We start from the raw sequence: 27,956 nt of genomic DNA on the forward strand, positions 1-27,956 counted from the left end.
CCTTTTGACAACCTAATCAAATACTACGAGACAGCTCACACGGACGTAACTATAAAAAATGACCTAATCATTTTCTACATTGCGATCCCGTTGATATCCGGTAAACCCTACACATTATATCGAGTTTATCCGATCCCAATCAATAATCAAATAATAACCCTTACCAATCCATACCTATTAAAGTCTTCAAATGAGTTCTATAATTTAAAGGAAAAATGTCCAAAAATTGAGAAAATATCTCTTTGTTTAGAGGAAGTTTTAAACTCAAACGAACCTTGTGTAATGAAATCAATAAATCTAACAAATCATTGTCCAATGGTTCCAATAAATTTCAAGAAAACTTCAGTCACTCAATTAGAGGATAATTCTATCATAATAATACCAACTCAAAGTGAGAACATTCAATTTCAATGTCCAAATCAAAAATCGATTGAAATTATAAATCAACCATCATTAATTTTACCATCAGAATGTTCAACAAAAATAAAAGATAAAATTTATGAATCTCAAAATCCAGAAATCATCAGTTCACGATTAAAATTGCCAACCATCGTTATTGATGAAAAATTGGTACAAGACATTGAACCTTTACAATTAACGGAAATTAATCTAGATAAGATTCATGAAGACTTAGAAAGAGCAAAACAATTAACTGTACATCATCTTAAGAAATTCGATGTTGTTAGCTCTAGCGTATCAATTATATTAATATTAGTTATTATCTTAATCATTATTGGTATTGTAATTTACTTTTACTATAGGAAAAATAAAGACAATGTAAAAGTGGACATACAACTAGAAACCCTCGAAAATGTACCCCGATTTTCTCAGTCTTAGTGAGGGAGGAGTTATATGGCCATTTCTGATGATCTAATACTAAATAGACATCCTCACACTAGCTTTGTTAAGTCAGCATTTATTTTCCTATTTATACAGCAGCATTTGTGCTTGTAATTAGTCATTAAGATATCTCGCTTGGTTAACGTTCACATGTAATTTCGTTCGTTTTTATTAAATAAAAGTTTTTTAAAAACAGAAGTTGCATTAATAAGAACAAAATTGACGCCAAACTTTCTTTCGCCCGAAAAAATACCATTTCACGGCCTAGGTATACAAACAACTATTTTTCAGGTCTCAAACTAGCTGTGGTGTAAGCCTGTTGGTGTGACTTTCTGGTTCTAGACGGGAAAAAGACGCAGACATAATTTAAAACTTTGAAAATGTTTGTTTAATGACTTCAACAATTAATTACAAGTATACTATTTGTTATTACTTTTAGCTGGTATGGGCTTTTAATGGCTTAATTTAGGAAGCCGTCAAGTAGTGATGTGTATTATTTTATTGTTGAATAATAATATTAAATCATTTCAAAATAAATACGTATTACCTTAACTTTTGTTGAACTGATTATGTTTTCAGGATAAAGAAACACTAAAAACGAGTGATGAAGGAATATGTCGGCATCAATTCAAACTCCGGAAATAAGAAATGAAGGTTTAATTAGTATTAAGTTTTAAATAACGTTTTGATATATTTAGAAATGCATTTGTTCAAAGAAACCCCCAGTATATTATGCGATAATATTAAAAACGTATTTGTAATCTGAATGTTAATATTTTTTTTCTTTTGCAGTCAAATAGCCACGTGACCAGACATTAAATGGACTCAAAAAACAACGAAAGGTTTCATCGCTCATACAGTCCAGTAATCTGTAGTGATATATGCAATTTGTGACTTATTATTATTTATTTTCAACGTAAGTTTAGGGCCTAGTTTTTCAATGTCCCTGTTAAGTTACTAAAAAGGTATAGATTTGATTTGATAAATTTTGTGGTACCTTTGTGAAACACTTAATCTGCCTTAATGAGGACTTTTCTTTTCGCGTTTTCTAACCGGGGTAAAGAAATTGTATAAATTTATTTAGGTCACAATTGTAAGTACATGTACATATTTTGTGAGCATAATTTGTATATTTGAATTTTTATTATAACAGGTAAGTTGAATCTCTGAATTCTTTCCATTGCCACGTCATTATTGTAAATCATGCCTTAACTTTCTATTTAGTAAACTCAACATTGTGTTATTTCCTTAACTTTGTGATTTCTCTAACGGCTTATCTAGCTTCGTCCACTTAACATTTAGTAATTTTTATACAATAATGTACACACGTCACTAAAATATACTTTTCTACTCGCATTTTTCGTAAATATTTCGAGGTATTTTCTCTAAATGTATATTGTGAATAGCAGAATTATATCAAACCTATTTTATTATTAAATTTTGTTTGTCATTCTTGTTTTAATTTTGCGTAGATCGTTTTTTTTTTACGAAAAATAATCACATATTGTATAATCCGATTCTTAACCGTTGCTGAAATAATCGGTCCTTAGGTTTTTTGTGACCGTTTTTCATTTTAAAATCAATACAAACAAATAATTGTGGTCTAAACAACAAAACTAAACTAATTTATAATATTTTCGATGATACCCCCACCAACTTCGATACAAGCTGCAGCACGCTTGTTAATCTGTCGAGTGGTACGCTGAATTTCTTAATTTCTTTTTCTTTTTTTTTCTTTTTTTTCTTTTTTCTTTCTTGAATTTCGTCCATCCAATACAAAAGGATCAAATAATTGGTCGTTCAGTATTCCACACCACACGTTAATACTGAATCGATGTTGAAAGTTTCGTTCAAACGTGGCATGAGAATTTTTATCGAAACACCGATGTTCATTGTGATGTTCATGTTTACCACCGCGGGTAAACTGACCTTCATCCGTAAATAAAATGTATCTGTGGAGGTCTCGATTTTGTTGGATCCATTCACAAAATTGAACCCTTAAGTCATAATCACCTTCTTGAAGACTTTGAACTGGTTGAACATGGAAAGGCTTTAAACCGTTTTTTCTAAGCGTCTTCCAAATGGCCACATGTGATGGTATTTGAAGTTCATTCTCTTCAGCTAATTAAACCCTCCTTTCGTCCAGAATCAATCCTTACGCTTGGAAACATTCCAGTTTCCTGGACCCTTGCAAACAATTTTTGAAAAACTTTTTGATTAGGAACTCTTCGATTTGGAAAACGACGTCGATATTAATCAACAGCTCGCATTGCGCTACTATTGCAGAAACCATACACGAATATCATGTCGGCATACTCTCTATGGGTGAATGTGTGGGACATCACTTTTGGAACTTTTTTTTGTCCAAACTGAACAACAACCATGCTTGTCAAAATTACCAGTCAATTAAATTAGGTAATGACAAACTAAAAAATAGATATTTAACAAGAAGGGACAGCCGGCATAATTCCTTTGATGTTGGGGTGATGTTTTTAGCTGATCTCGGTTTGCGTTGGGTAGGGAACATGTTGCCGGTAGTCTCTTATCTTATTTCATTCTGAAATAAAAATTGTAATATTGTTAGATGGGCTCCCTTCGGAGAAGACACTTAGGCCGCTGACCCATCACAAGCTAGTACCCCTCCAGTTCGGTGGCTCTAACAAAGCCCCAGAGCCTCCTTGGCCGGGTACCTTGAATATCTAAGGGGTTGATCACACTTTTACCCCAAAGCTCTTTTCTGAAGTGCCGGGTACTGTGTGAGAACGTGTATCGGAGTTTCCTCGTCTTCCAGACACAAGCGACATACCGGATCCTGTGACAGATCCAGAATGTGCATGTGTCTTCTCATCTGACAGTGACCCGTGAGAAGTCCTGTCACACAATTCAGGTCCTTTCTGGATAATTCCATCAGGGACTTCGACTTGTTTCTTGGAAAGAAACCCATGAGACATCGCGACTGCCGCATGCCTCCGGCCTCCTCCCAAGCAATATCGGATCTTTGCCAGAAGATACGGTCCACAATGGCGGATCCGACCGCGGCGGCTAGTCCTACAATAGGTTCGGGCCCTGCGGGTCTCTCTTTGGAACTACGAAGGGTCAACCTGTCCGCCTCCTCGTTTCCCCTAACACCGGAGTGCCTTGGAACCCAAGTTAGACGTACCTTGGCCATCCGCGTGAGCGACAAGAGTGTTTTCTTACACTCCAGCACCAACGCAGACGTCGTTGAATCAGCTTTTAAGGCAGCCATTGCTGCCTTGCTGTCCGTACAAATTAATATATTCTTCCGGCGTAGCGGTGAATGCCCCCGTCATGGTTTTGGATCCATCTGTAAATCAGACGTCTTCATGCGACGGGAGGATAGAGTTTCGAGAGAATTCCCAGTCCTCCCTCTCGGGTACTACAAACTTTAGAGGTCCGGTTGACAGAAGCGTCGGAGGCACCCCGATCCTGCTTTATCAACAGTTCCGGGCACCACGTTACATGTATTATGCAATTTAAACTTTTACCACTGTCCAAAATTTCATTTAACAAATTTTCACAACTTAAATTACCTTTTTTATGGTCACGTGACTGTTTTTGACCAGTGCCACTTTGCCTTTACAATGTTGCCCGCTTAAAAATTGAATTTTTATTCACGTGACGTATACAAAGTGTCCAGGATAAGGAGGGCCACTATGGGGATCTTGGAAACGGTTAAATATACTTAAGTTAATTTGGTTAAATGGGAGAAAAGTTGCATAATCGTGGCCTTAATATGTAAAATGTTTTTCCGTTTTTGAGATATTTTGAAAAAAGTGAATTTTTCGATTTAACATTTAATTTTGTTTGACGTTAATATTGGACCAAAACTAATGACACTTGTCCACAGAAATTTTAAAAAACTCGTTAAAGTGGCACTATAAGTTATTTTTTGTAACGTTTCGTCTTTGCGGTACCATCATCAACCTCATTTTTTTTAAATGCGGTCATTGTTTTCTAATATTAGATTCTGAAAGGCCTTTTTATTCCGAATTCAATTAGGTATGTATGACACTTTATGGTTTAAATGCGTTTTACTCTGTTTTTTGATTTTAATAAAGTTCTATATTACGGCTTTGAACATTATTTTTTATTTTATTTTTAATTAAAAATTGTCTATGCCAATAAATTGTTCAGGTTATTTAGATGGTTATTATTAATTTGAACTTAAAAATAAGACGAGAAAAAACAGTTTTATCCGATCCCAAAATTAAGAAAAATTTAAATAAAAAAAAAAGTTTCATACGTTATTGAATTCGGAATAAAAAGGGATTTCAAAATCTAACATAAAAACATCAGGACCGTATTTAATAAAATAAAATTGAGGATGGTTCCGCAAAGAGGAAACGTCGGAATGGAAAACTGATAATGCCACTTAAAAGAGCTTTAAAAGATGCTGCGGAGAAGTGTCATAAGTTTTGGTCTAGGTCCAATATTAACGTTACAAAAAATAAAACGTAAAATTACAAAATTCAGTTTTTGCAAACTATCTCAAAAACCGAAAAAAAGCCGATGTTTTCTACATGTCATTTTATTAAGGACTATTTGCACTAACGTATTTCTAAGCTGACTTAGTTAAGTCTTGTTTTGACTGTGACAATTTGCAATTTGAAATCTCACATGCAAATGGCAACTTAAATGAGCTTAAAAATTCATAAAACCAAGATTACGCAACTTTTCTCCCATTTAACCAAATCTGTAATTCTAACCGTTTTCCAGATCCCCATAGTGGCGCTGCTTATCCTGGACACACTATACAGAGTGCCCGGATTTAGTGTTTTTTGACAGGAAAACCCCATTTCTTGGCTAGATAGGAAAAAAACTAGTATGCATGTATAGAGCTCGATTTTTGAAAAAAGATTAAAGGCAAAAACCGTATTTCGATATCTTGGCAGTTTGCGGAGCTAGAGGGCGTTTTTCGAATTTCGTCTTTTTTGAAAACTCTTTTGTTTATTGAAATGTCGAAGTGCAACAAACACATTTTTAAGCCACTTTTTATATGTGATTCCAGTGGCGTGCTTATTTTTTTGCTACTGCCTTCCGTTTTCACAATAATTGACATAACTTACGTATTTTAAATGGAACTCATAATTGAATATAACTTTTAAAAAATGTCTCTTTTTAAACATTTACTACGTTATAAGTATGTCTATAGTTATTCCTACAAATAACCGAAATATGAACTTGCAATGAGTAACAGATATAGACCGAATAACAAATTAGTTTTTCAGTATTTTCACACACATTTAAATAACTAACGACTAAGAACTAAAGAACTAATTTATAAATTAACGGTAAAAAATAATTAAAAATAAAATAAAGAAAAAAAACATTCAAGTGTTGTCATAGAAACAAGAAATAAATAAACGTCACTTTTGACAGCTGATTTCAAAACTTGAGTCAAAGCCAAACGCCTTGGACAGCAGGATGTCCGCTATTGATCGCTCTTTTCGTGGATTTTTCTCGTGCTTTTGATGTGATAAATCATCGTATTTTGCTTGCCAAATTGTATAGATACGGTTTCCGAGGTACAATTCGGTTCAACTTGATTCAGTCTTACCTCCAAGATAGAAAACAACACGTTTCAGTGAATGACCAGAAAAGCAAATATTCAATTTTAACTTAAGGTGTGCCACAGGGATTAGTAATGGGGCCTTTTCTATTCTTGGTTTTTGATAACAATTTATTTATTAGACATTAATGGGGTCGCTGGAAATGTTTTTGTTATGGCATATACTGACGACACAAATATCCTTATTTTAGATGCGAGCTCTAAAGGCACTATTGCCAAAACCGAATTGGTTTATAATAGGATTTTGTTGTGGTCCGATAAGAATCAATTAAATCTCAATATAAACAAAGGCCCACTTTCTTCATTTCTCCAATAACAGAGCTTTGTCGGAGAGAGCGTCTAGGCGGTTGTCGGGCAACGGGTAAACAGGTGATTGTTGCGGGTACGGTTGCTCGGCAACCGCTTATACAGTGCAGGTAAAAAGTTTAAATTTTCGCATTTTTGTTCGTGTTTAAAAAAAAAAAAAAAAAAAAAAAAACGATGCGGATCATCTTGAATCTACAGTCCAGAGATTGTATTGTTTCCACTAGAGCCACTCTATTAACCTACCGAAATACGATATTACGGGAACACACTGCTTCGTTTTTCTTTTGCAAAATTAAAGCTTTGGTTTTGTAATATAGCAACTAGCTTAATAATCTGCTAAAATAATTAACGTCCGTCATATCACATTGTTCTCATTAACTAGGTACTAGTTTTTCTCAACACGTGCTCTAAATTGACGAAATCCACCACTGCTCCTCCTAATCCACCTTTTTCGGAAAGCATACTTGTGACTAATGTCCATTCGTTGGTTTTAATATCAAACTCTTCCACCGAATTTAAGCTCTCATCACTGTTATTAAAACCTCCAACAGCCAATAACCGACCATTCAATGATACTAATGCATGCCCGTACCTTATAGAAAGAAATATAATTAGGTTAAGTTAAAATAAGTGTGCAATTTAGTTGTGCATGTAGTAAGTACCTTGCGGTGTGCATTGGCGTAACAGGTTCCCAACTCATCATCCGTAGGTTCAATCGTTCCTCATTACTTAGTAGAACATTACCTCTGTCCCATCCTGAGTCCGTTAAATATTATGCTATGCTATAGTAAAGGTAATCTTAATGCATACTGAAAATTACCTCCTGTACAGTACAAATTGCCATCTAAAGCCGCTACTCCACACCTATCCCTTGAAGTTGACATTGAAGGCACTGAATCCCATTTACCTTCTCGAGGGTCATATCTACATTAAACACATTTTAATTAACACTACTAAATATTTAGAAAAATAAACAAACCTTTCACCCACATTGTTAAACCCATCAATAGCATAGAGAGAACTATCTGTAAGGATTCTGTTATAAAATATCTAATAAAATTGAAATGTTAGGAAAACGAGTTTACCGAGAACTGCAATTTTGCATTCATCCTTTTGAAACTTCATATCAGGACAACTGTTCCAAATCCCAGTCAATGGATCAAAACTTTCCATTGAACTGAGACTGGAAACACCATCGTCCCCTCCGCAAGCGTAAATTAAGCCGTCAAAGGAACAAGTACCCAAACCGGCCCGTTTGGTTCCTAGAAGTAATTTTAATGGATTTGGTGTTAATTTTGATCACTTAAGCAGATATTTGGATTATTTTTTGGTAGAATAATAAAATAGATGCCTAAATACCTATTTATGTACCAAGGTCGTTAGAGAGAACATAATGTCCTGAAGGTTTCGGCCATTTTTCGGACATTATACTCTCCCTAACGCCTGTAGTGCATACAATGTTTTTGGTTTCACCTAATTCAACAATTATTTACTATTTCTGGGATTGGAAACTAAGGTATACCGTTACCGGTAAGTTGTTTAGTGTTTATTTTACCTGAATGATGTGACTTTGATAGTTCTGTCAGTTAGTGAAAATGGCAAAATCTGGACAAAATTTTAGAAAATATATAAGAAAATGCAGCAAAGCTAACGAAGGTTTATTACCTAAAAAGTCAAGACCATCCTAGGATAGGGAATATGAAGTTTTATTATATGGAGGTATAAAAATGCCATTGTTAGTATTAAAAAAGGTTTCAGGGCGTTATGATAACGCCCGCTTATAATGCCCTCAGGCTGTTATCAACACTATATCCTACACCGTTTCGAAGGTATTATTTATTCATAATGTATAGGCAAAACCTAAAATATATAAGGAGAGAGTGAGAGTGGAAATAAGTGCTTTTCCACACAGAATGCGGCTCTTTCCCGCACTTGACTCGACTAAAGCCCCTGGAAAGTCTCATGCACTTTCTACACTTGTTAGAATAATAACTATATCCACCAGAGCCTACAATCACACACTGAATCTAATCAATGAACACGGTATACAATATGTTTGGTTTAAAAATGATACAAAGTTAGAAAGAGTGAGTTGAGTTGCAAAAAAAGACGTCAGCTATATCTGGAATAGTTATTTACCTAACAAGTGCGGAAAGTGGTACTATTCCCGCACGAGACTGTCAGCAGTTAAAGGGGGGGAAAAAGTACCTTTACCGCAATAGTGTGGAAAGATACTCCTAGTGCACTTTTCGGCACTCATTTGGGTGCGGAAAAGTGGACTTTATCGCACCCGAGTAGGAAAAACCGTTTAACGAACGGTCTTCAGAAATAGAAAGTCAACCTTCGTAAAAGACTACCTCTAGAGGGCCTAATAAAGATGTCAAACTAAAAAAAAATATTCCTGGTTTTGCTTTTTTCGACTTATTTTTTTTTATACAGATCATATTGAATACATAATAATATGGCATTTTAAAACCGACTTCGAAATTGTTGCATGTTTTGAATTATACCTGACATGAATATTTCCCATTAAAACTAAACTTACTCATTGAAGTTATCGAAGTCCAAGTGTTTGTCAATGGATTATAACATTCAGCTGTTGCTGTAGGCGACGCTCCATCATGCCTGAATATTGCATTTTAATAAAATACAGGGTGTTCCAATAAGCAGTACAAGCATCTGTTTTGTCGGAAACTATAACATATGTAGGTACATACATAAGCACTTCGGGAAATAAATGTCTAATAAATGAGGCCACGAGAAAATGCTGGAAAAAACAAAGATACGATGAACGTTGCCTGTCGTCGATGAACAATCTTGCAAAGTAGTAGAAGTGATCCAAAATTTTCTTTGAAGGAAATGAAATATCTCGAACTCGAAAACGGCTGATCATAGAGCCTTTCCCATCACTTTTACACATACACCTCCACTTTGAGAAAAATGGACTACTACTTCACGTTGACATATAATTAGTTATTTTATTTTCAACCAGGTATGTAATAACGTTATTTCTTATGTGTAAACCAGGTGGAAAGATAAAAATTACCTGCTTTTACTCACTTTACATCCAGATAAATGTCACTTTCCACCCGGGTGAATGTCAATATGCGTTTTGTCATATCTGGGCTTACTTTTTATAGTTAAGAGACTGTGCCGCCACCTCTGCAACAGCTCGCAGATCAGGTGATGATGAGTAACATCTGCGTCTTTAGAAATCTCCATGTTAAAAACACTTTAAGAAACGTTTCAGCTCAAAATATTAAAGACGGAATAGCACAATAATGACGTTGTCAAGATTGTAAACAAATCACCAGTCGTTTATTATGGTTGAAGTCATAACTACTGGTGCACCTATACTACCTTATTGTTAGAGACTATTAGCAATCAATATTTCAACTGAATGATTAATTAGAAGTTCGATGAGATTTTTATAAATGGTTGAAAATAAAATAGTATACAAACCACGGTAGAAAGTTTAATTTCTGTCTCGAGATAAAGTTCACGTCGACTTCGTCTCGGCAAACTACCTAATTTGTCGACAGAAATCAAACACTTTCCACCTGAGTATGTACTATTACCTAACAAGTGCGGAAAAATGTACTTTACCACACGAGACTGCTGTTGCCCGAACGACGCAAAGCGGATTAAATTGAACGAAAATGTACAGTAAAATTACTAAAATAAAAGCCTCTCTTTGCAAAGATGATTAAAAGTGTATTCTTAATTGAGAAATCAAATATACAGTTGTTGTTTTTTGATTTAAATATATTCGTTATAGAAAATCCGATGGAAAAATGATTATGACAGTATCTCGCCACTGAACAATTTTGGCAAACGCCATTAACATAACATAATGTTGCGAAGCGAACTTTTGATTATTAGTTAGGATTTCTTTAGTTATTTGTTGTTATCCCTGTATGTTACGTTGCTTTGTTTACGTTCTACATTCTTTTGTCTGTGTTCTAGAAAATCCTGGCTCCGTTGTTTATATAGAGAGAGATTTATGTTATAGCTTAATGAGTGTGAGAGAGAAAGTCAATTTCATGAATATTTGGGAACTTTCTAGAAACCATGGAAGCCTATATAAGCAGCTGAACCAGGCCTGGTTAGTTAGTTGTTGAGTTGATGGTTGTAGTGAAGTCGAAGTTGTCAGATAACGAGGTTAGTGTCAGTGTCAGTTTATTGTTTGTAAACAATATACAGTGTTGTACAAGAAGTGTGACATTAAGGAGTACGACGGTACAATATTATAAAAATAATATAGTTTCTATTAGCTGGTACTTGTTGAGTAGGAAGGAAAAAGATGTCTTGGCTACGGAATATTAGACATTGGACGGGAATGCACAACATACAGACACTGATTCACACCGCTGGGAACAGGGATGAAATGAAGAATGTAGTCGCAAACCTCCGTTAACGGATAGCATGACAAGAAGAAGAAGGTACTTGTTGTCTGGTATTTGTAATGCTAATTCATTGCTGTCAGTACTGCTGTCATTTTTACTGCTTCATAATTAATATTTTTTATTTTTTTTATAGTATAAGTTTCCGATCAATTATTAATATCTGACAAATCAATGTTAAACAAAATTTTGTGTTCTTTTTAAATATACCAGGTGTCCAAGAGCACCCTGGACATAGGAGATTAACATGGGAAAACGGTTTTGATTTTTTTGCGCCTGTACGGTTGATTTGATTGAAAAATCCTATTAATGAAAGTTGTAGTACCTATCACGGACTAGTTTTCTGTATTTTTTTCGGATCTGTAACTTGAGCCCTTTCGTCGTAAAACACGAACAAAAATGAGAAAATTTAAACTTTTGGCCTGCACTGATAGGCGGTTGTCGGGCAACGGGTAAACATTTCATTGTTGCTGGTACGGTTGCTCGACAACCGCTTATACAGTGCAGGTAAAAAGTTAAAATTTTCGCATTTTGGTTCGTGTTTTACGACGAAAGAGCTCAAGTTACACATCTGAAAAAAATACAGAAAACTAGTCCGTGATAGGTACTACAACTTTCATTAATACGATTTTTCAATCAAATCAACCGTACAGGCGCAAAAAAATCAAAACCGTTTTCCCATGTTAATCTCCTATGTCCAGGGTGCTCTTGGACACCTGGTATAATAAAATATACAGGGTTCCATTTAAAAAAATATTGTTTTACTTTGTATCTTAATTATGAGTCACCCTGTATAATAGATTGTGGTTGCAAAATACATAGTACATATGCACCCTTAAAATTTTTATATAAAGCCATTTTTAAAATTATTTCTTGTTTAAAAAATAACAAGGGGGTGTCGCTTCCCAGACTCACCCTGTATGTAAGAATTGAGGGAAGAATAAAAACAAATTTCCCCGTACTAAACCAATTTAATAATTCTTATTCCAATATACCACTCTCTCTGCTGGTGAATATCAGAATGCCCTCCACTTTTCTTAAATCCCTTAACTAAACACCCTAAGAGCACCCGTCTCACAAGTATCTTATTACATACGCCTATCTCTTATCTGTTACAATAATAATTCTCAGGGCACTTAAAATAACTTAGCCTAGCAAATTCCCAAAGACGTCCTTTTACACCAATAAGTATGTCGCCATCCAAGAGTGGTTGATACAAGACGCCCTCAAATACCACGAGCCCGTGTGAAGTTCATATGATTGCTAACATAGGTACATATTTGTGGAGATCGACTCTGAGTTTTGCTTTCACTTACACTCACTACTCCACAAATGGACTACTACTTTTCGCAAAAATTTCTTGTTGAAACTGCCCTAGAACGTTGTCGGTGTAATTTCGGGACACCCTCTTTATAACATAGAAGTAAATGTAACAATTGTGCTTAAAAGTAAAGTAGAAGAAAGAATAATTTAAAAGTATTCCGTTTGGTTGGCGTGATGAGACTTTTTAATAAATTTGGTCCTTTTCATTAGGCCAGGAGATTTAGTTCACCCATTAAATAATAATAAATAATAGCAAACTGACAGTTACCTATCAATTATAAAACAGTATTTCTAGGTATAACTTAACTGACACTATTCTACAGAACTAATACTTTGATTTCTGAAGTGAAATACCAGGTGTCCAAGAGCACCCTGGACATAGGAGATTAACATGGGAAAACGGTTTTGATTTTTTTGCGCCTGTACGGTTCATTTAATGGAAAAACGCTTTAGATGAAAGTTGTAGTGCACATTTTCGGCTATCAACTTGTAATTTTTTCAATACCGTAGATTTGACCATTAAGACGAAAAACGGATCTAAAATTCGGAAATTTTAAATCTCCCGCCAAGCGGTCGTTAAGGAAAGTTTATATCCGGTCGTGCTACCAACCTTTCAAAATCATAACAAATCGTTGTCAAGTCATTCTGTAATCAAAACATTCAAAACAAGTTTATTTAGTAATAATTTTGAGTTACTACCCACATACTGCGAAGAAAATACAAATAAATCGTGATAAAAACACTTTATCAGTAGCCACAGCCCATAAATCTGGTAAGTTGCATTCATAACCTCATTCAATGTCTCTACTAAACTTATTTACTTTGTAGCAAAATTCTTAAAGAAACCACTGGTTTTGCTTGCAAATATTTAATGAGGATGACCGAATCACCTATCTCAAGCCTTCATAACACTACCAAACGATTTAAAGTGATGAAAACAGTGGACAATGAAGATCTTTGAAGATAAGATTCCTACTGTACAGGGACAACAACAAAGGGGCCAAATACTTCCTTCAAAAGTGGTGTGATTTAGTTTCAATGTGCTTAACTTCATGGACTATCATCAGCGAGGGTCTTCACCAGTGTTGCAACTAAAACTTAAAATGATTCAGTGTTGATATCTGACTTAAATCTCAAAATTTGATGTGCCTGTGAAATGTGAATAATCTTAAACTGGCTATAAAACCTCTGAGAAACCCCTTCTAAGAAGAGAATATGGACTTACACAGTCAAATTATCAGTCAGGTGACAAAACTTTTTGTATATGGGTAGGTATTGTCGAAAACCCAACTTTTCAATTGAGCTATCTACATGAGCTGTTCTATTCTAGGTTTAGGTATTAACATTATAATTGTGTTCTTTTTTCCACACACTCAATTGTTCCAAATAAAACTTTGTACACTGAACGTTTGTATTAATTATTTATTCACAGTTCAAGGTACAGTATACATTTTCTTCAAGTGAAAAGCTTAGGTTCAATAGGTGGCAAAGAAAACTGGTCTTACCACATAAACAGTGATTGTTCCACATATTGAGTGTGAGTGGGTGAACCTTTCACCATACAAGCTAAGCTAAAAACAACTTTGTCTTACTAACCTAATGTTTGTTTGGATGATAGTGGAGTTCCAAATTAGCAAAGGTAGGTGAAATGTAGTGATTGAAAGTCTCTAAAGGGAAACAATTTGCTTCTGACATACCTTTACTAATCAAATGTGAACTTGAGTTACACATTACTTGCAAATAAACTATTTTTGGTTAGTAGACATTTTACAAGTATCCTTCTAGGTGAATGATGTTCAAGTTAACTAATGGAGCTAATTAAATATCAGTACTTACCTTACCCTGTAGAGATGGGAAAAAACATTGACAATCAGTTATAAAAAATGCCGTTTTATTAACGTCATACAATGTAAAACCACTTAAACACTATGGTGTGTTGATAACACTACAAAACAGAAGGATACAATAAAACTATCAGTCACATAGGTCACTAAATTGCACCACTTTTGAGGGAAGTATTTACCCTCTTTTGTGGTCCCTGTATAGTAAAGCAACTTATCTTCAAACATCTGCAGGCCTTCCTAGTCCATTGTTTTTATCACTTTAAATCGTTTGGTAGTGTTATGAAGAGGCTTGAGATAGGTGATTCGGTCATCCTCATTAAATATTTGCAAGCAAAACCAGTGTTTTCTTAAAGAATTTTGCTACAAAGTAAATAAGTTTAGTAGAAACATTGAATGAGGTTATGAACGCAACTTACCAGATTTTTGGACTGTGGCTCCTGATAAAGTGTTTTTATCACGATTTATTTGTATTTTCTTCGCAGTATGTGGGTAGTAACTCAAAATTATTACTAAATAAACTTGTTTTGAATGTTTTGATTACAGAATGACTGACAACGATTTGTTATGATTTTTAAAGGTTGGTAGCACGACCGGATATAAACTTTCCTTAAGGACCGCTTGGCGGGAGATTTAAAATTTCCGAATTTTAGATCCGTTTTTCGTCTTAATGGTCAAATCTACGGTATTGAAAAAATTATAAGTAGATAGCCGAAAATGTGCACTACAAGTTTTATCTAAAGCGTTTTTCCATTAAATGAACCGTACAGGCGCAAAAAAATCAAAACTATTTTCCCATGTTAATCTCCTATGTCCAGGGTGCTCTTGGACACCTGGTATTTTACTATTATTAACATACTATCGCTGTACATATCATATAATGTATTTCGAACATCCATTTTAATGCTTTCAGATAAATCAGTGGTCTTGGCCCGTCGATAACATCTCGATTTACGTTTTCTAGGTGAGGAAATCATAAGATTACTTGCTTGCTTTTTCCGAATCGAATAAACAGTTTTGCGGGAAATTTTCAAAGCAGCTGTAACCTTCTAGTATCAAAAAAAATACATCAGTAAGAATATGTAAGGTCTTAAAATTTCTTATTTTTTTCCCGAACAGATGATAAAGCTTCTAAAGGTCCTCCATCGGTTTTTTCCAATTCAAAATATTCAGAAAGGTTAAGAATTAACTGCTGGGCTTGTCTGTGGAGAATTTTTCCAGGCATTTTCTAAAAAAAATACTGTAATAGTAAGTAATTCCAAATTTAGGAAAAACTAAATGGCTAAATAAAAACCATAATAACCACTCCCAGTTTTTTTTCAAAACAGGTTAGTAATTGTTCCAATTTTGGTTAGATCGTGACAGCCACATAAAAAAATAAAAATATTAATAATAATATTATGAAAGTACTTACAGTTAAGTCAATAATGCATGTCTACTTCTAAATCATATGGAGATGACGCACGGGTAAACTCAGTCCGCGAGAACAGTATGTATGAATTCTTTCGAGTCACAGGGGTCGCCACATGTTCACATTTGATGGTCGTCAGATGTCATTTTCACGTCTGTCCTGACAGATTTTTAAAAGCGCCATCTGTTGGTATACTTCCATAAACTGGTATTGGCGGGCTTTTTGAATTAAATTAAATCCTTATTTCATGGTTTTGGTTTAAGAAACAGGTAAATAAAACAAAGTCCAGTGCATACAATAGCTATTTATGTAACCAGTTACGAAAAGATCGATTTTGTGTAACGAATAAATGTTTGTAGGGCGAGCGCAGCGAGGTCCTACAATTTGAATGAGTTACACAATAAGACATTTTCGAAACGTGTTGCATACATAATTTTTTCTAATTTTGACCAAAAAGCGGTAAAAACCATCTTTTAAAGTGATTTAACACAAATATTCACTTTCATAGCACCTTGTATCAACTGTGACAACGACATGTTATGATGGATGTCGCCCATATGTTTCTACGGAAATGCATAAAAACAGGGAGTGATGAAATTAACTTTTCATAACTAGTTACATAAAGTGATACTTTTCGTAACTAGTTACGAAAAGTAAAACGTTTTGTCACTCTAATCAGTTTTGAAAAGTGTCACTTTATATGCCAAAATTAGAAAAAATATATTATATATATTTTAAGGAAATGAACATACAAAACACATACTCTACAAAAATAATAAGCTTTTGGTTAGTAAGTTTTTGCACCAACTTACTAAACCCAAGACTTTAAGACTATATAGTTAAGAATAGATCATAAAGCTATACTTTATACATAAAACATACATACACATACTTTTTACATTATTTCTATTAACTACTACTATTAGTAGTACCTAGGTATAGTGCAAAACTAGGGTTATAAAACAGATACATAATACATTTATTAACTTTGAAGTCATAGTGCTGTTTAAACGCACTTAAACACTTACACTATACAAAAGAATACATTAGTTTTCCACTAAACTTACCAAAATAATCGTCATAAACTAAGAAGCTATATTGAGTTCTACAAATCATTAAACCTATTTTGCCTCCTTGAAAACCTCTTATAGTAATCCTCTTACTACCTTAACATTGTAATGAATAAAAATAAACTTTACTTGAGATCTTACCTGCTATAAATTATTATTAACTATAAGAAGTAAAATAAATCATCCTAAAAATTGTTTCCACAGTGAAAAGGTAACACTGTCTTTTTCCGGGTTAGGAAAACGAAATCGTCGGGAATGTTTTGAAGGGCTGCACCCTTTATGGCACATCCCGTCTTGCCCATAGTGACAAAATTCTTTGTAAAACCCAGCCAAAAGCTAAAAAAGGAAACTAAAAAAACCTATTGTACAAAAATTGCACAAACGAGAGAAAACACTATAAAAACACCGCGCACGAATTAGCTAAGAGTATAAATCACAGCTATAAATTAAAAACTTCAACCGTAATATCAATATTTGAATAAATAGACTTGTCTAAAAATATTTGAATTTGTCAAAAGTTGTTTATATCCTTTTCATTTTGTTTTGCTTTATTAGGAGCTTTGACACCCAATTTTTCCAAAACCTAAAAATATTATTTTTCAAACGTCAATATCTTGAAAACCGTTGCAGACCGATATAGGTTATGATAAATATAAATATATATATGTTAGCAATCATATCAAGATGGCGAGCCTACCGTGAGAACTTCACACGGGCTCGTGGTACTTGAGGGCGTCTTTTATCAACCACTCTTGGATGGCGACATATTTATTGGTGTAAAAGGACGTCTTTGGGAATTTGCTAGGCTAAGTTATTTTAAGTGTCCTTAGCATTATTATTGTAACAGATAAGAGATAGGGGTATGTAATATGATACTTGTGAGACGGGTGCTCTTAGGATGTTTAGTTAAGGGATGGCAGAAAAGTGGAGGGCATTCTGATATTCACCACCAGAGAGAGTGGTATATTGGAATAAGAATCATTAAATTGGTTTAGTACGGGGAAATTTGTTTTTATTCTTCCCTCGATTCTTACATCAGAAGTGGGATAGAACAACTACACCCTCCAGCTAACTACATTAAGTGATACTGTGCTTTAAACCATGGAGGAATTTGTGCAATTGTTTGCCAATTCGGTGAAATCTCTTCAAGAGCAAAACAATAAAAGTGTCGTGTCCACGCCTGTGTCAGTTCCTAATTTTGATCCCCATTCGGATGATTGTGATGTGAATACGTGGTGCATCGAAATGGATAAACTCGGGAATATTTTCGGTTGGTCGGAATACGAATTAGTGGTGAGAAGTGCTTCCGGATTGAAAGGTGACGCAGCTGATTGGTTTGCGAATTGGCAGCCCCCCAACAAGTCCTGGACCGTTTTCAAAGAGGAGTTATGCAGCATATATCCAGCAAAACGGAACTTGAATGACAAATTGCGAAAAGCTAGCTTCTACAACAGCGACCAAGCGGACTCTTACTGTGAGTATGCCAGAAAAAAAATGTCATTAATTAAAGCTTTACCGTTTGACATGTCTGATGAGCACATTCGTGAAATTGTTATCGGGGATATTACTGACGTCCAAGTAAAAACTGCCGCTTTTAATAGTAAATTTGACAGTATTGGGGAACTCATATCTCTTTTGGGAAATTACAAAAAACCAAAGCTAAACGATGTCAGTAAACTCAAACGAAGCTACCCATTTAATTCTAAAATTGAATCTAAATTCAGGCAGAACCTTTGCTATAAGTGTAACGAACCTGGGCATATTAGTCGCCATTGTACGAAACGACAAAAGATCGGTTATTCTAATGATTTGAGTAATCGTAATTTTGATAAAAGTCAAAACAGGCCTTCTTGTACTTACTGCCGTAAACTCGGACATCAAATTAATGACTGTTACCAATTAAAGCGAGACCGCCCTTCCACTTCGCGACAGGTAAATTGTTTTTCAATTGAACTAGACAGTGATTTTTGTACTACGTTCAAAATTCAAGATGTCTCAGTAAATTGCTTAATTGACACGGGAGCCGAATGTAGTTTGATTACCGAAACCATTGTCAAACAACTAGACTGTCATTTAGAAGCCGCCTTTCTAACTTTAAATGGTATTGGAGGGACCACGGTATTCGCAAACAATAAAACGACTTTAAATGTCGAGAAAGACGGTACCGCTTTTGAAATTGAATTTTTTGTTGTGGACAAATCGGTTATAAAACCGGATTGTATCTTGGGACGCGATTTACTAAAACACAACGGGATTCAAATCCATGCTGACAATAGTGGAACGCGTGTGTTCCTAGAAAATGACCTGTTGCCAATGTCTAAAGCAGTAAATTTCATTTCTGTATCACCGGACACTGTAAACACACCCTTAAAAGGTCAAGAGCTAAGTGATTTATTGCGTCTCCTTAAAGGGTACGAACAAAACATAACGACTGGTACCTTCGTTTCACCAATAACAACTGCAGAACTGGAAATAAAATTGAAAGAAGATAAAATAATTAATCACCGACCCTATCGAATGGCTCATTCGGAACGCGAAAAAGTCAAGTTGATTATCAAGGACCTACTGGAAAACAAAATTATTCGTGAAAGTACTTCTCCTTATGCTAGTCCTATAGTTCTGGTCCATAAGAAGGATGGTAGCACGCGAATGTGTTGCGATTTTCGCGCACTTAATAAAATTACTATTAAAGACCGTTTTCCGTTGCCTAGGATTGATGATCAGCTGGACCGCTTAGGGAAGCATAAATATTTTACTACTCTAGACATGGCGTCGGGGTTTCATCAGATTCCGATAGCTCACTCCTCCATAGAAAAAACTGCGTTTGTTACACCCGATGGGCATTACGAATATCTGCGAATGCCTTTTGGTCTTTCAAATGCACCGGCCGTTTTCCAGCGGGCAATTTGCAAAGCTTTAGGGGATTTAAAAGATAGGGATGCTATGGTCTATTTAGACGACATTTTAATTCCATCTTTGTCAATAACAGAAGGTTTAGATAAATTAAATAGAGTATTAAGTTGTCTCACAACCGCGGGATTTTCTCTAAATATTGCCAAATGTCACTTTTTTGAAAAACAAATAGAATATTTAGGTCAGGAAATTTCCGAACGCGGTATTAGACCGGGGAAAAACAAGGTAGAGGCATTACTAAAATCACCAAATCCTTGTAACGTGAAACAAGTAAGGCAGTTTATGGGCTTGGCAAATTACTTTCGGAAATTTATACCTGAGATGGCTGCCCGTACAGCTTGCATTACAAAGCTTACAAAAAATAACGAACAGTTTGTGTGGGGAAACGATCAAAAAATTGCAAAAGCGTACGTATGCGCGTTTCTTAGTAAAAGACCATTTCTGACAATTTTTGACCCTGTCTTAGAGACCGAACTTCACACGGATGCTAGTTCAATTGGGTTTGGCGCTATTCTTTTTCAAAGACAAGCCAACAATGAACTGGGCGTGATTGCTTATTTTTCTAAACGCACCACCAACGATGAATCAAAATATCATTCTTATGAATTAGAAACATTAGCTGTTTATTATGCTGTCAAACATTTCCGAGTATATTTGCTTGGTGTAAAATTCAAGCTTGTTACGGACTGTAACTCACTTAAATTATCTCAGAGCAAAAAAGAATTAATACCGCGGGTGGCAAGATGGTGGTTATTTCTACAGTCATTTGATTTTGAAATTGAATACCGCAGGGGAAAATATATTCAACATGTCGATTATCTTAGCAGAAACCCGTTGGATCCAGCTGTTGAATCCGAAGTAGCACAAATTAAAACTTTAACAACTAATAACTGGTTGAAAGTAGTCCAAAAGAAAGATAACGAGACACAAGATATCATAAATAGGCTTAACGAGGGTAAACTTACTACCGATTACTTTTGTCAGAATGATATCCTTTTTCGTAAAATAAATCCGGGTCAGGATCCGCCTGTCTATCGTGCTGTTGTACCAAAAGGTAGTCGTTTAGGGTTGCTGCGTTTGTTTCACGACGAGCAATGCCATATGGGACCGGATAAAACTTTTGCTAAAATTAATCATTACTTTTGGTTTCCAGGGATGGCAAAATTTGTCAAAAAATATTGTAATCACTGTTTAAAATGTATTGCCAATAAATGTCACACCGGTCCCAGACAGGCTCAGCTTCACCCTATTGATAAGAAACCGATACCTTTTCACACGGTACACGCGGACTGCGTAGGACCATTTCCGCAATCAACGGAGGGTTTTAAATATTTATTGCTTCTGGTTGATGCGTTTACGAAGTTTTTATTTTTGGTGCCACTAAAAGGGTTGTCTGGACCTGAGACCTGTGAAGCATTGAAATCACATCTCAGCATGTTCGGCATTACCAAAACATTAATTTGTGATCGAGGTACTAATTTTACAGATAAAATGGTAAAGGGGGTACTCTTAGAATTGGGTATCCAACAACACTTAATTGCTAAAAGCGCCCCTCGAGGGAACGGTCAGGTAGAACGGTATGTCGGGACAGTCATTAATTTACTGAGGACAGAAATCGAAAATAAGTCAGAATGGCCGAACAAAATTCATAAACTGCAAACCGCACTCAACACAAGCGTTCAAAAATCAACTGGGTTTTCGCCCGTTTATTTGTTGACTGGGGTCGAAGGTAATAGTCCCGATATCAAGTCGTTAACAGAGTCGCTTCCGTTAAAACCACTTCCGACAAATTTATTAAATGACAGAAATCTGGCATATGATCGTATGAAGCGACAGGCAGAGTTGGCCAAAAATCTTTTTGATAAAAAAAGGAGGTCCAATAAGCAATTTGCGATAGGTGATTGTGTCTATCATCCATCGGGCAATAGCCACTTGTCGAAATTGGACGGCAAGTACGAAGGGCCTTTTGAAATCATACAGATCCTTCCAAATGAAAGATTCGAATTGAAAAATTTAGCATCAAATCGAAAGCGAGTAGTAGCTAAAGACATGCTTAGAGTGTGGCCTGGCGAACTGTCAGAGTAATCTTAACTAGGGGGAAACTTACCCAACGATGGTAATTGCGCTAACTTTTTGAGCTTTTGTTGCCTGTGTGGGTGATTGTGACAAAACGGTTGTTGAACAACGTATTCAATGTATAGAAAGCACTTTAGCATGCGGCTGTACAGTTTTATTGTGTTGAAAGCATAACGCTTTGCACTTGGTACAGTTTTATTGTGTTGAAAGCATAACGCTTTGCACTTGGTACAGTTTTATTGTGTTGAAAGCATAACGCTTTGCACTTGGTACAGTTTTATTGTGTTGAAAGCATAACGCTTTGCACTTGGTACCGATTTAATGTGTTGAAAGCATAACGCTTTGCACTTGGTACAGTTTTATTGTGTTGAAAGCATAACGCTTTGCACTTGGTACCGATTTAATGTGTTGAAAGCATAACGCTTTGCACTTGGTACAGTTTTATTGTGCTGTAAGCATAACGCTTTGCACTTGGTACCGATTTAATGTGTTGAAAGCATAACGCTTTGCACTTGGTACAGTTTTATTGTGTTGAAAGCATAACGCTTTGCACTTGGTACCGATTTAATGTGTTGAAAGCATAACGCTTTGCACTTGGTACAGTTTTATTGTGTTGAAAGCATAACGCTTTGCACTTGGTACCGATTTAATGTGTTGAAAGCATAACGCTTTGCACTTGGTACAGTTTTATTGTGTTGAAAGCATAACGCTTTGCACTTGGTACCGATTTAATGTGTTGAAAGCATAACGCTTTGCACTTGGTACAGTTTTATTGTGTTGAAAGCATAACGCTTTGCACTTGGTACAGTTTTATTGTGTTGAAAGCATAACGCTTTGCACTTGGTACAGTTTTATTGTGTTGAAAGCATAACGCTTTGCACTTGGTACCGATTTAATGTGTTGAAAGCATAACGCTTTGCACTTGGTACAGTTTTATTGTGTTGAAAGCATAACGCTTTGCACTTGGTACCGATTTAATGTGTTGAAAGCATAACGCTTTGCACTTGGTACAGTTTTATTGTGTTGAAAGCATAACGCTTTGCACTTGGTACAGTTTTATTGTGTTGAAAGCATAACGCTTTGCACTTGGTACCGTTTTAATGTGTTGAAAGCATAACGCTTTGCACTTGGTACGTTTTTATTGTCTTGTAAGCAGAACGCTTTACATTTATTCGAATTAATTGTCGTTTTTTTAATTTGTTATTATTTGGTGAATTAACTTGTTCTGTCACATTCATTGCACCAGGCATCCCTTGTATCGATTAAATAATTGTCGTACGATCCTGCTGGTTTTTCTGTTGTTACAGGACTTGGTAATTCGAGAGCGAATTACGTGTCAGGTTGGCCGTGTTAGCAATCATATCAAGATGGCGAGCCTACCGTGAGAACTTCACACGGGCTCGTGGTACTTGAGGGCGTCTTTTATCAACCACTCTTGGATGGCGACATATTTATTGGTGTAAAAGGACGTCTTTGGGAATTTGCTAGGCTAAGTTATTTTAAGTGTCCTTAGCATTATTATTGTAACAGATAAGAGATAGGGGTATGTAATATGATACTTGTGAGACGGGTGCTCTTAGGATGTTTAGTTAAGGGATGGCAGAAAAGTGGAGGGCATTCTGATATTCACCACCAGAGAGAGTGGTATATTGGAATAAGAATCATTAAATTGGTTTAGTACGGGGAAATTTGTTTTTATTCTTCCCTCGATTCTTACATATATATATGTAGACGGGAATTTTCTGTAAATCCCGTGCTACCAGGGAAGAAGAGTTTTAAGTAGTAAAAATGAGTAAATCACTTTTAAAATTGGAAAACTTTATTCTCCCAAGCTTAACTCACATGCTAGTCACACTTAACCTTACTAAAAAACTTATATTAATTCGTTTGCCGGCCGGCGGGCGCTGTCGGGTGTCGGTCAGTACAGGGTTGTACTTTAGTGTTGCAGATATTTAAAAGGCAGGTCCGTATTAAGTTTTGTTACAGACTCCCCCTTCGAAATCCTCGAACGTCCTCGTGAGGATTTCGATTAAAATTTTATTGGCAGCAAGTACATCGGGTAGGGGGCCTACGAAGTCGTACTGGGCGCCCCTTTTCTTCAGATCTCTTCGGCAGTTCTTCCTTCTCGTGCGGTTTGGTCTCCCCCTGGTTTATTCTACGATCTATTTCCTCAGTGGGTAGTTTTGGGTCTTCATCGCACTCTGTAATATTGTTTTCGTCCTCGTGGGCTATGTTATCTTCCAAGGTTTGGATTTTGGGACGTCCCCTTCCTCGTATAGGCCTTATTGGCTGTACTTCAGGCTCAGCGCTTAACTCATCCACTTGATACCGGTTCAGACTGGATATATGGTATTTGCCCAGTATAGTGCTTGGTTCGGTTACACTTGCGATTCCATAGGTAGTTGGGCTGTCCTTTCTTACCACGAGATAGGGTCCGTCTCTTCGAGGGGCGAATTTTGACGTGAATTGGTTCTTCGTGTTGCTGAGAACATGGGTATTGACAAGCACCTTGTCACCAATTTTGAGTTCGTCATATTTTCGTTTCTCGTCAACATACTTTTTGTTTCTGTCCTGCATTTGTTCATGGTGCTCTCGGGCCTCTCGAAGAACTTTGCTTAATTGGGTCAAATAAGGAGTGATTTGTGGGTTGTAGTTGTCGGAGTTTACTATGTCTCTCATATCCCGTTGTACGTCGTCTGGGGTGCGTAGTTCCCGACCAAATGTCAAAAATGAAGGTGTATAATTCGTGGCTTGGCATACCGCAGTATTCATTGCAAACCTAATCGCTGGCAGCACAGCACTCCAATTTGTATGATCGTCGTGGACGTAAATGGCTAGCATAGTCTTGAGGTCTCGGTTGCGTCTTTCCACCGGGTTTGCCTCTGGATGATATACGGGTATCAAATTCTGTTCAAACCCCAAACAATGCGCTGTATGTTGCATTATTGATGTGACGAATTGTGTTCCATTGTCGCTTATTATCCGACGGGGCACTCCAAAGCGGAGTATAACTTCCTCTATTAAAGTCTTGGCACAACTCTCTGCGGTGGCGTTCTTTAATGGGAAGATTTCTAGCCAACGGCTGGCTTGGTCTTCAATTATGAAGATCCAGCGATAACCTTCATTTGTTTCGGGTAGAGGTCCAAACAGATCCATGGCCAATACTTCAAACCTCTGAGCCTGAGCCGGAGTTTGCAGTAGCCCACTCCGCTTTGAGTTGCTGGCCTTAAATTTTTGGCATTTGTCACAGTTTGCCACATATTTGGTCACATCTCTTCTTAATCCAGGCCAATAATACCGCCTTAGTATGCGTAGAATTGTCCGTTCCACTCCACCATGTCCAGCAGTACAGTCATCATGATATTCCTTAAGGATTTTGGCTATTTCAGCGTGTGGCACAATCAGTTGAGGTTCTTCTTGATCCTGATCAGGTGCAAATCTGTATAAAATTCCATTTATCATGTGAAAACCTCGTTCTGTCCACCGCTTGTAGTCAGTCTGGTCTGGTAATTTACTCTCGAAGCAATCGATAATTTTCCTCACTTCTGGGTCAGCTAACTGTTGTCTCCGCATTTCAGAAGCGGCCTCAGTAGGCAAATCCACTGTCACCAATCCAATTTCGGCATTTACTAGTGGCGGTCGAGAAAGAGTATCTGCTACCACGTTAGAGCGTCCTGGGATATACTCTATTCTTAAATCGTAACTCTGAAGAGTTAGAGCCCAACGGGCTAATCGTCCATTTGGTGATTTTAGGGAGAGTAACCATCTAAGCGGCTGATGGTCGCTCTTGACGACTACTGTTGATGACTCTAGATATCCTCGGAATCTGTCAACTGCCCACACCACGGCCAACGCCTCTCTTTCCGTTGTTGCATAGTTTCGTTCCGCTGCGTTCAGGAGTCTGCTCGCGTATTCCACGGGTCTTTCATCCGCTCCCTCCCCCTGGAGGAGTACCGCCCCAATGGCATACGCGCTGGCATCTGTTCGTAACACATATGACATGCTTGGGTCGGCTTGTCTGAGGATTGGCGGTTCCGTCAGCAGCCTTTTTAATGTGTCGAATGCTTTCTCTTGGGCGTTTTCCCATTTCCATTGAGCTTTCTTTTTAGTTAGGTCCGTTAAGGGTCTGGCAATTTCGGCAAAATTACTTATGAATCTGCGAAACCAGGAGCAAGTTTGGAGAAATGTCAATAATTGTTTGACATTGGTGGGAGGCTTCATTTCCAGTATAGCTGTCACTTTCTCAGGACTGGGTTTGATTCCTATTTGGTGGTAACCACTTTTCAAGTCAAGTGTTGTCATAAACGGAGTGCGTTTAGCCATATGTAACAGGTCATCAAGCCTCGGCAAGGGGTATCTGTCCGGTTCTGTCACAGCGTTGAGGCGTTGATAATCAACGCAGAGCCTTGTTTCGCCGTTTTTCTTGGGAACAAGGACGACTGGTGAACAGTAAGCTGATTCACACTCTTCAATTTGGTTTAACTCCAGTAATTTGTCCAATTCTCTTTTCAAAATAAGCTTTTTTGGATCCGACATTCGGTACGGGGGAACAGAAATGGGCGTGTCATCAGTGACCTTGATTACATGTTCAGCAAATGGTGTTGTCGCATTACTGGGATTGAATAGATCAGCATTTTTATTTAGAAGGATGTTTAGCTGCTCTCTCTGCTCATTAGTTAAGCTCTGGCCTTCTTCTGATCGTAGTTCCATGGAGCATACTTGGGTGCTAACAAGTTGGTCAGTTGTAGTTATACTGCTACACTCCTCTGTTTGGTGAACCAGTTTTAAGTTCTGCTCGGGGATTAGGTCGAAGTATTTATCATCCTGGTCATTGAAGGTCCACTTATTGTTTGCAGGGTCCAGTTTTATTCCTGCTTTTTTGATAAACTCAATACCAAGTAGGGTTCGAGTCTTTTCTTGGTTTAAAACAGAGGTAAAGCTGGTGCTTATCTGGCGTTTACCTACAGTTACAGTGACAGAAGGGAAAATATAGGCTTCAACTAAGCGTTCTACTCCATCTGCCAAAGTCATAGAAAGTAGCCTCTTTTCGTATGGTAAGTGATTATTGAGAAATATCTCTCTTAAAGAAGAGCTGGCAATATTAGTCTTAGCTCCTGTGTCAACCATTGGGAATCCAGTCAAACCATACACTTCCATTTCTATCATGGATCTTTTCTGTGCATTAGTATCAAAAGATTGGCACAAATACTCAGTTTCTAGAGCATGGGCAGCTGTAGAAGTAGTTCTACAAGCAGGACAATTACTCCTGACAAAGCCTACTTTACCACAACCATAGCAAACCAGTTGAGGTTTAATCTCAGGAAGATTATGAGAGGGCACTTGAGGTGTAACTGACTTGGTAGTTTCAGTCAACCTGGTAAGTTTTCTGCACTCAGTTTTAGTGTGACCATAATTCTTACAGAACTGGCACTGTGTCTTAACTTTGAGGTTGTTAAGATCATGTCGTGCCTCATTGTTTTGATTTGGTTTCGAGTGAGATTTTTTCTCTTCTAAAGTCTGCTCAACCTTTCGAGCAGCTTCAATTAGCTCGCGAAAAGAACTATATGACTCTCGATTCAGTCGCTCTCTAATTTGAGGTCGTAGAAGGCCAAAAACCATGTCCAATTGTGCTTGTTCAGGTATAGGGTGTGTATTTGGTAGCCTTGATAAAAGTGCTCGAGCTCTACTTAGGAAAATATCTGTGGGCTCAGACATTTTCTGTTCATTGGCAAAAAGCTCCCTGTATATCTGATATGCTGGCTTTGCATAGCCATAGGCATGCCTTAAACTTTCAATAGCATCATCAAAATTGACTATATTGCTTTTTACACCCTGCCACCATACAGCAGCATCATTATGGAGTAACATTGACAGTCCTTTCAACGCATTTTCATCTGTTATCTCCAAGCACTCTTTATACACTGAGATACTGTCTATAAATGCCTCAATATTCTCATCAGGGCGACCATAGAATTTTGAAGAACATTGAGAGAAGTTACCCTTACTTGAAGTGGCAACATTTTGTCTTGGTTGGCTAATGTGTATTCCATGAATCAAATTCTGGAGCATCTCTGGTGTCATAACAATTTGGGTCACTGTAGGGACAACTGTTTCTTCGTTGTCAGACATTGTACAACTTTGGAGGTTATAACCTTGATTATAGCTGTTTAATCCAATGTAAAA

The 27,956-nt window shown here is 36.7% G+C and overlaps 1 protein-coding gene across 1 annotated transcript in view; it reads right to left on the bottom strand.

The window, feature by feature from the left end:
- Window positions 1–6,527: 6,527 nt before the first annotated feature.
- LOC145726390 (kelch-like protein 17) overlaps window positions 6,528–27,956 on the bottom strand; it is a 45,165-nt gene continuing 23,736 nt past the window's right edge. Inside the window, exons 7-12 of the mRNA XM_081975435.1 lie at window positions 9,282–9,361; window positions 7,822–7,998; window positions 7,716–7,761; window positions 7,557–7,660; window positions 7,399–7,492; window positions 6,528–7,328 (exon numbers count right to left, since the gene is read on the bottom strand). Of these exons, the coding sequence (XP_081831561.1) occupies window positions 7,115–7,328; window positions 7,399–7,492; window positions 7,557–7,660; window positions 7,716–7,761; window positions 7,822–7,998; window positions 9,282–9,361 (715 nt within the window). The 3' untranslated portion in view covers window positions 6,528–7,114. The remainder of the gene's footprint in view (window positions 7,329–7,398; window positions 7,493–7,556; window positions 7,661–7,715; window positions 7,762–7,821; window positions 7,999–9,281; window positions 9,362–27,956) is intronic.

The sequence above is a fragment of the Ips typographus genome, linkage group LG3, assembly GCF_016097725.1.
Source record: "Ips typographus isolate SLU linkage group LG3, UJ_Ityp_2.0, whole genome shotgun sequence".
Lineage (NCBI taxonomy): Eukaryota > Metazoa > Arthropoda > Insecta > Coleoptera > Curculionidae > Ips > Ips typographus.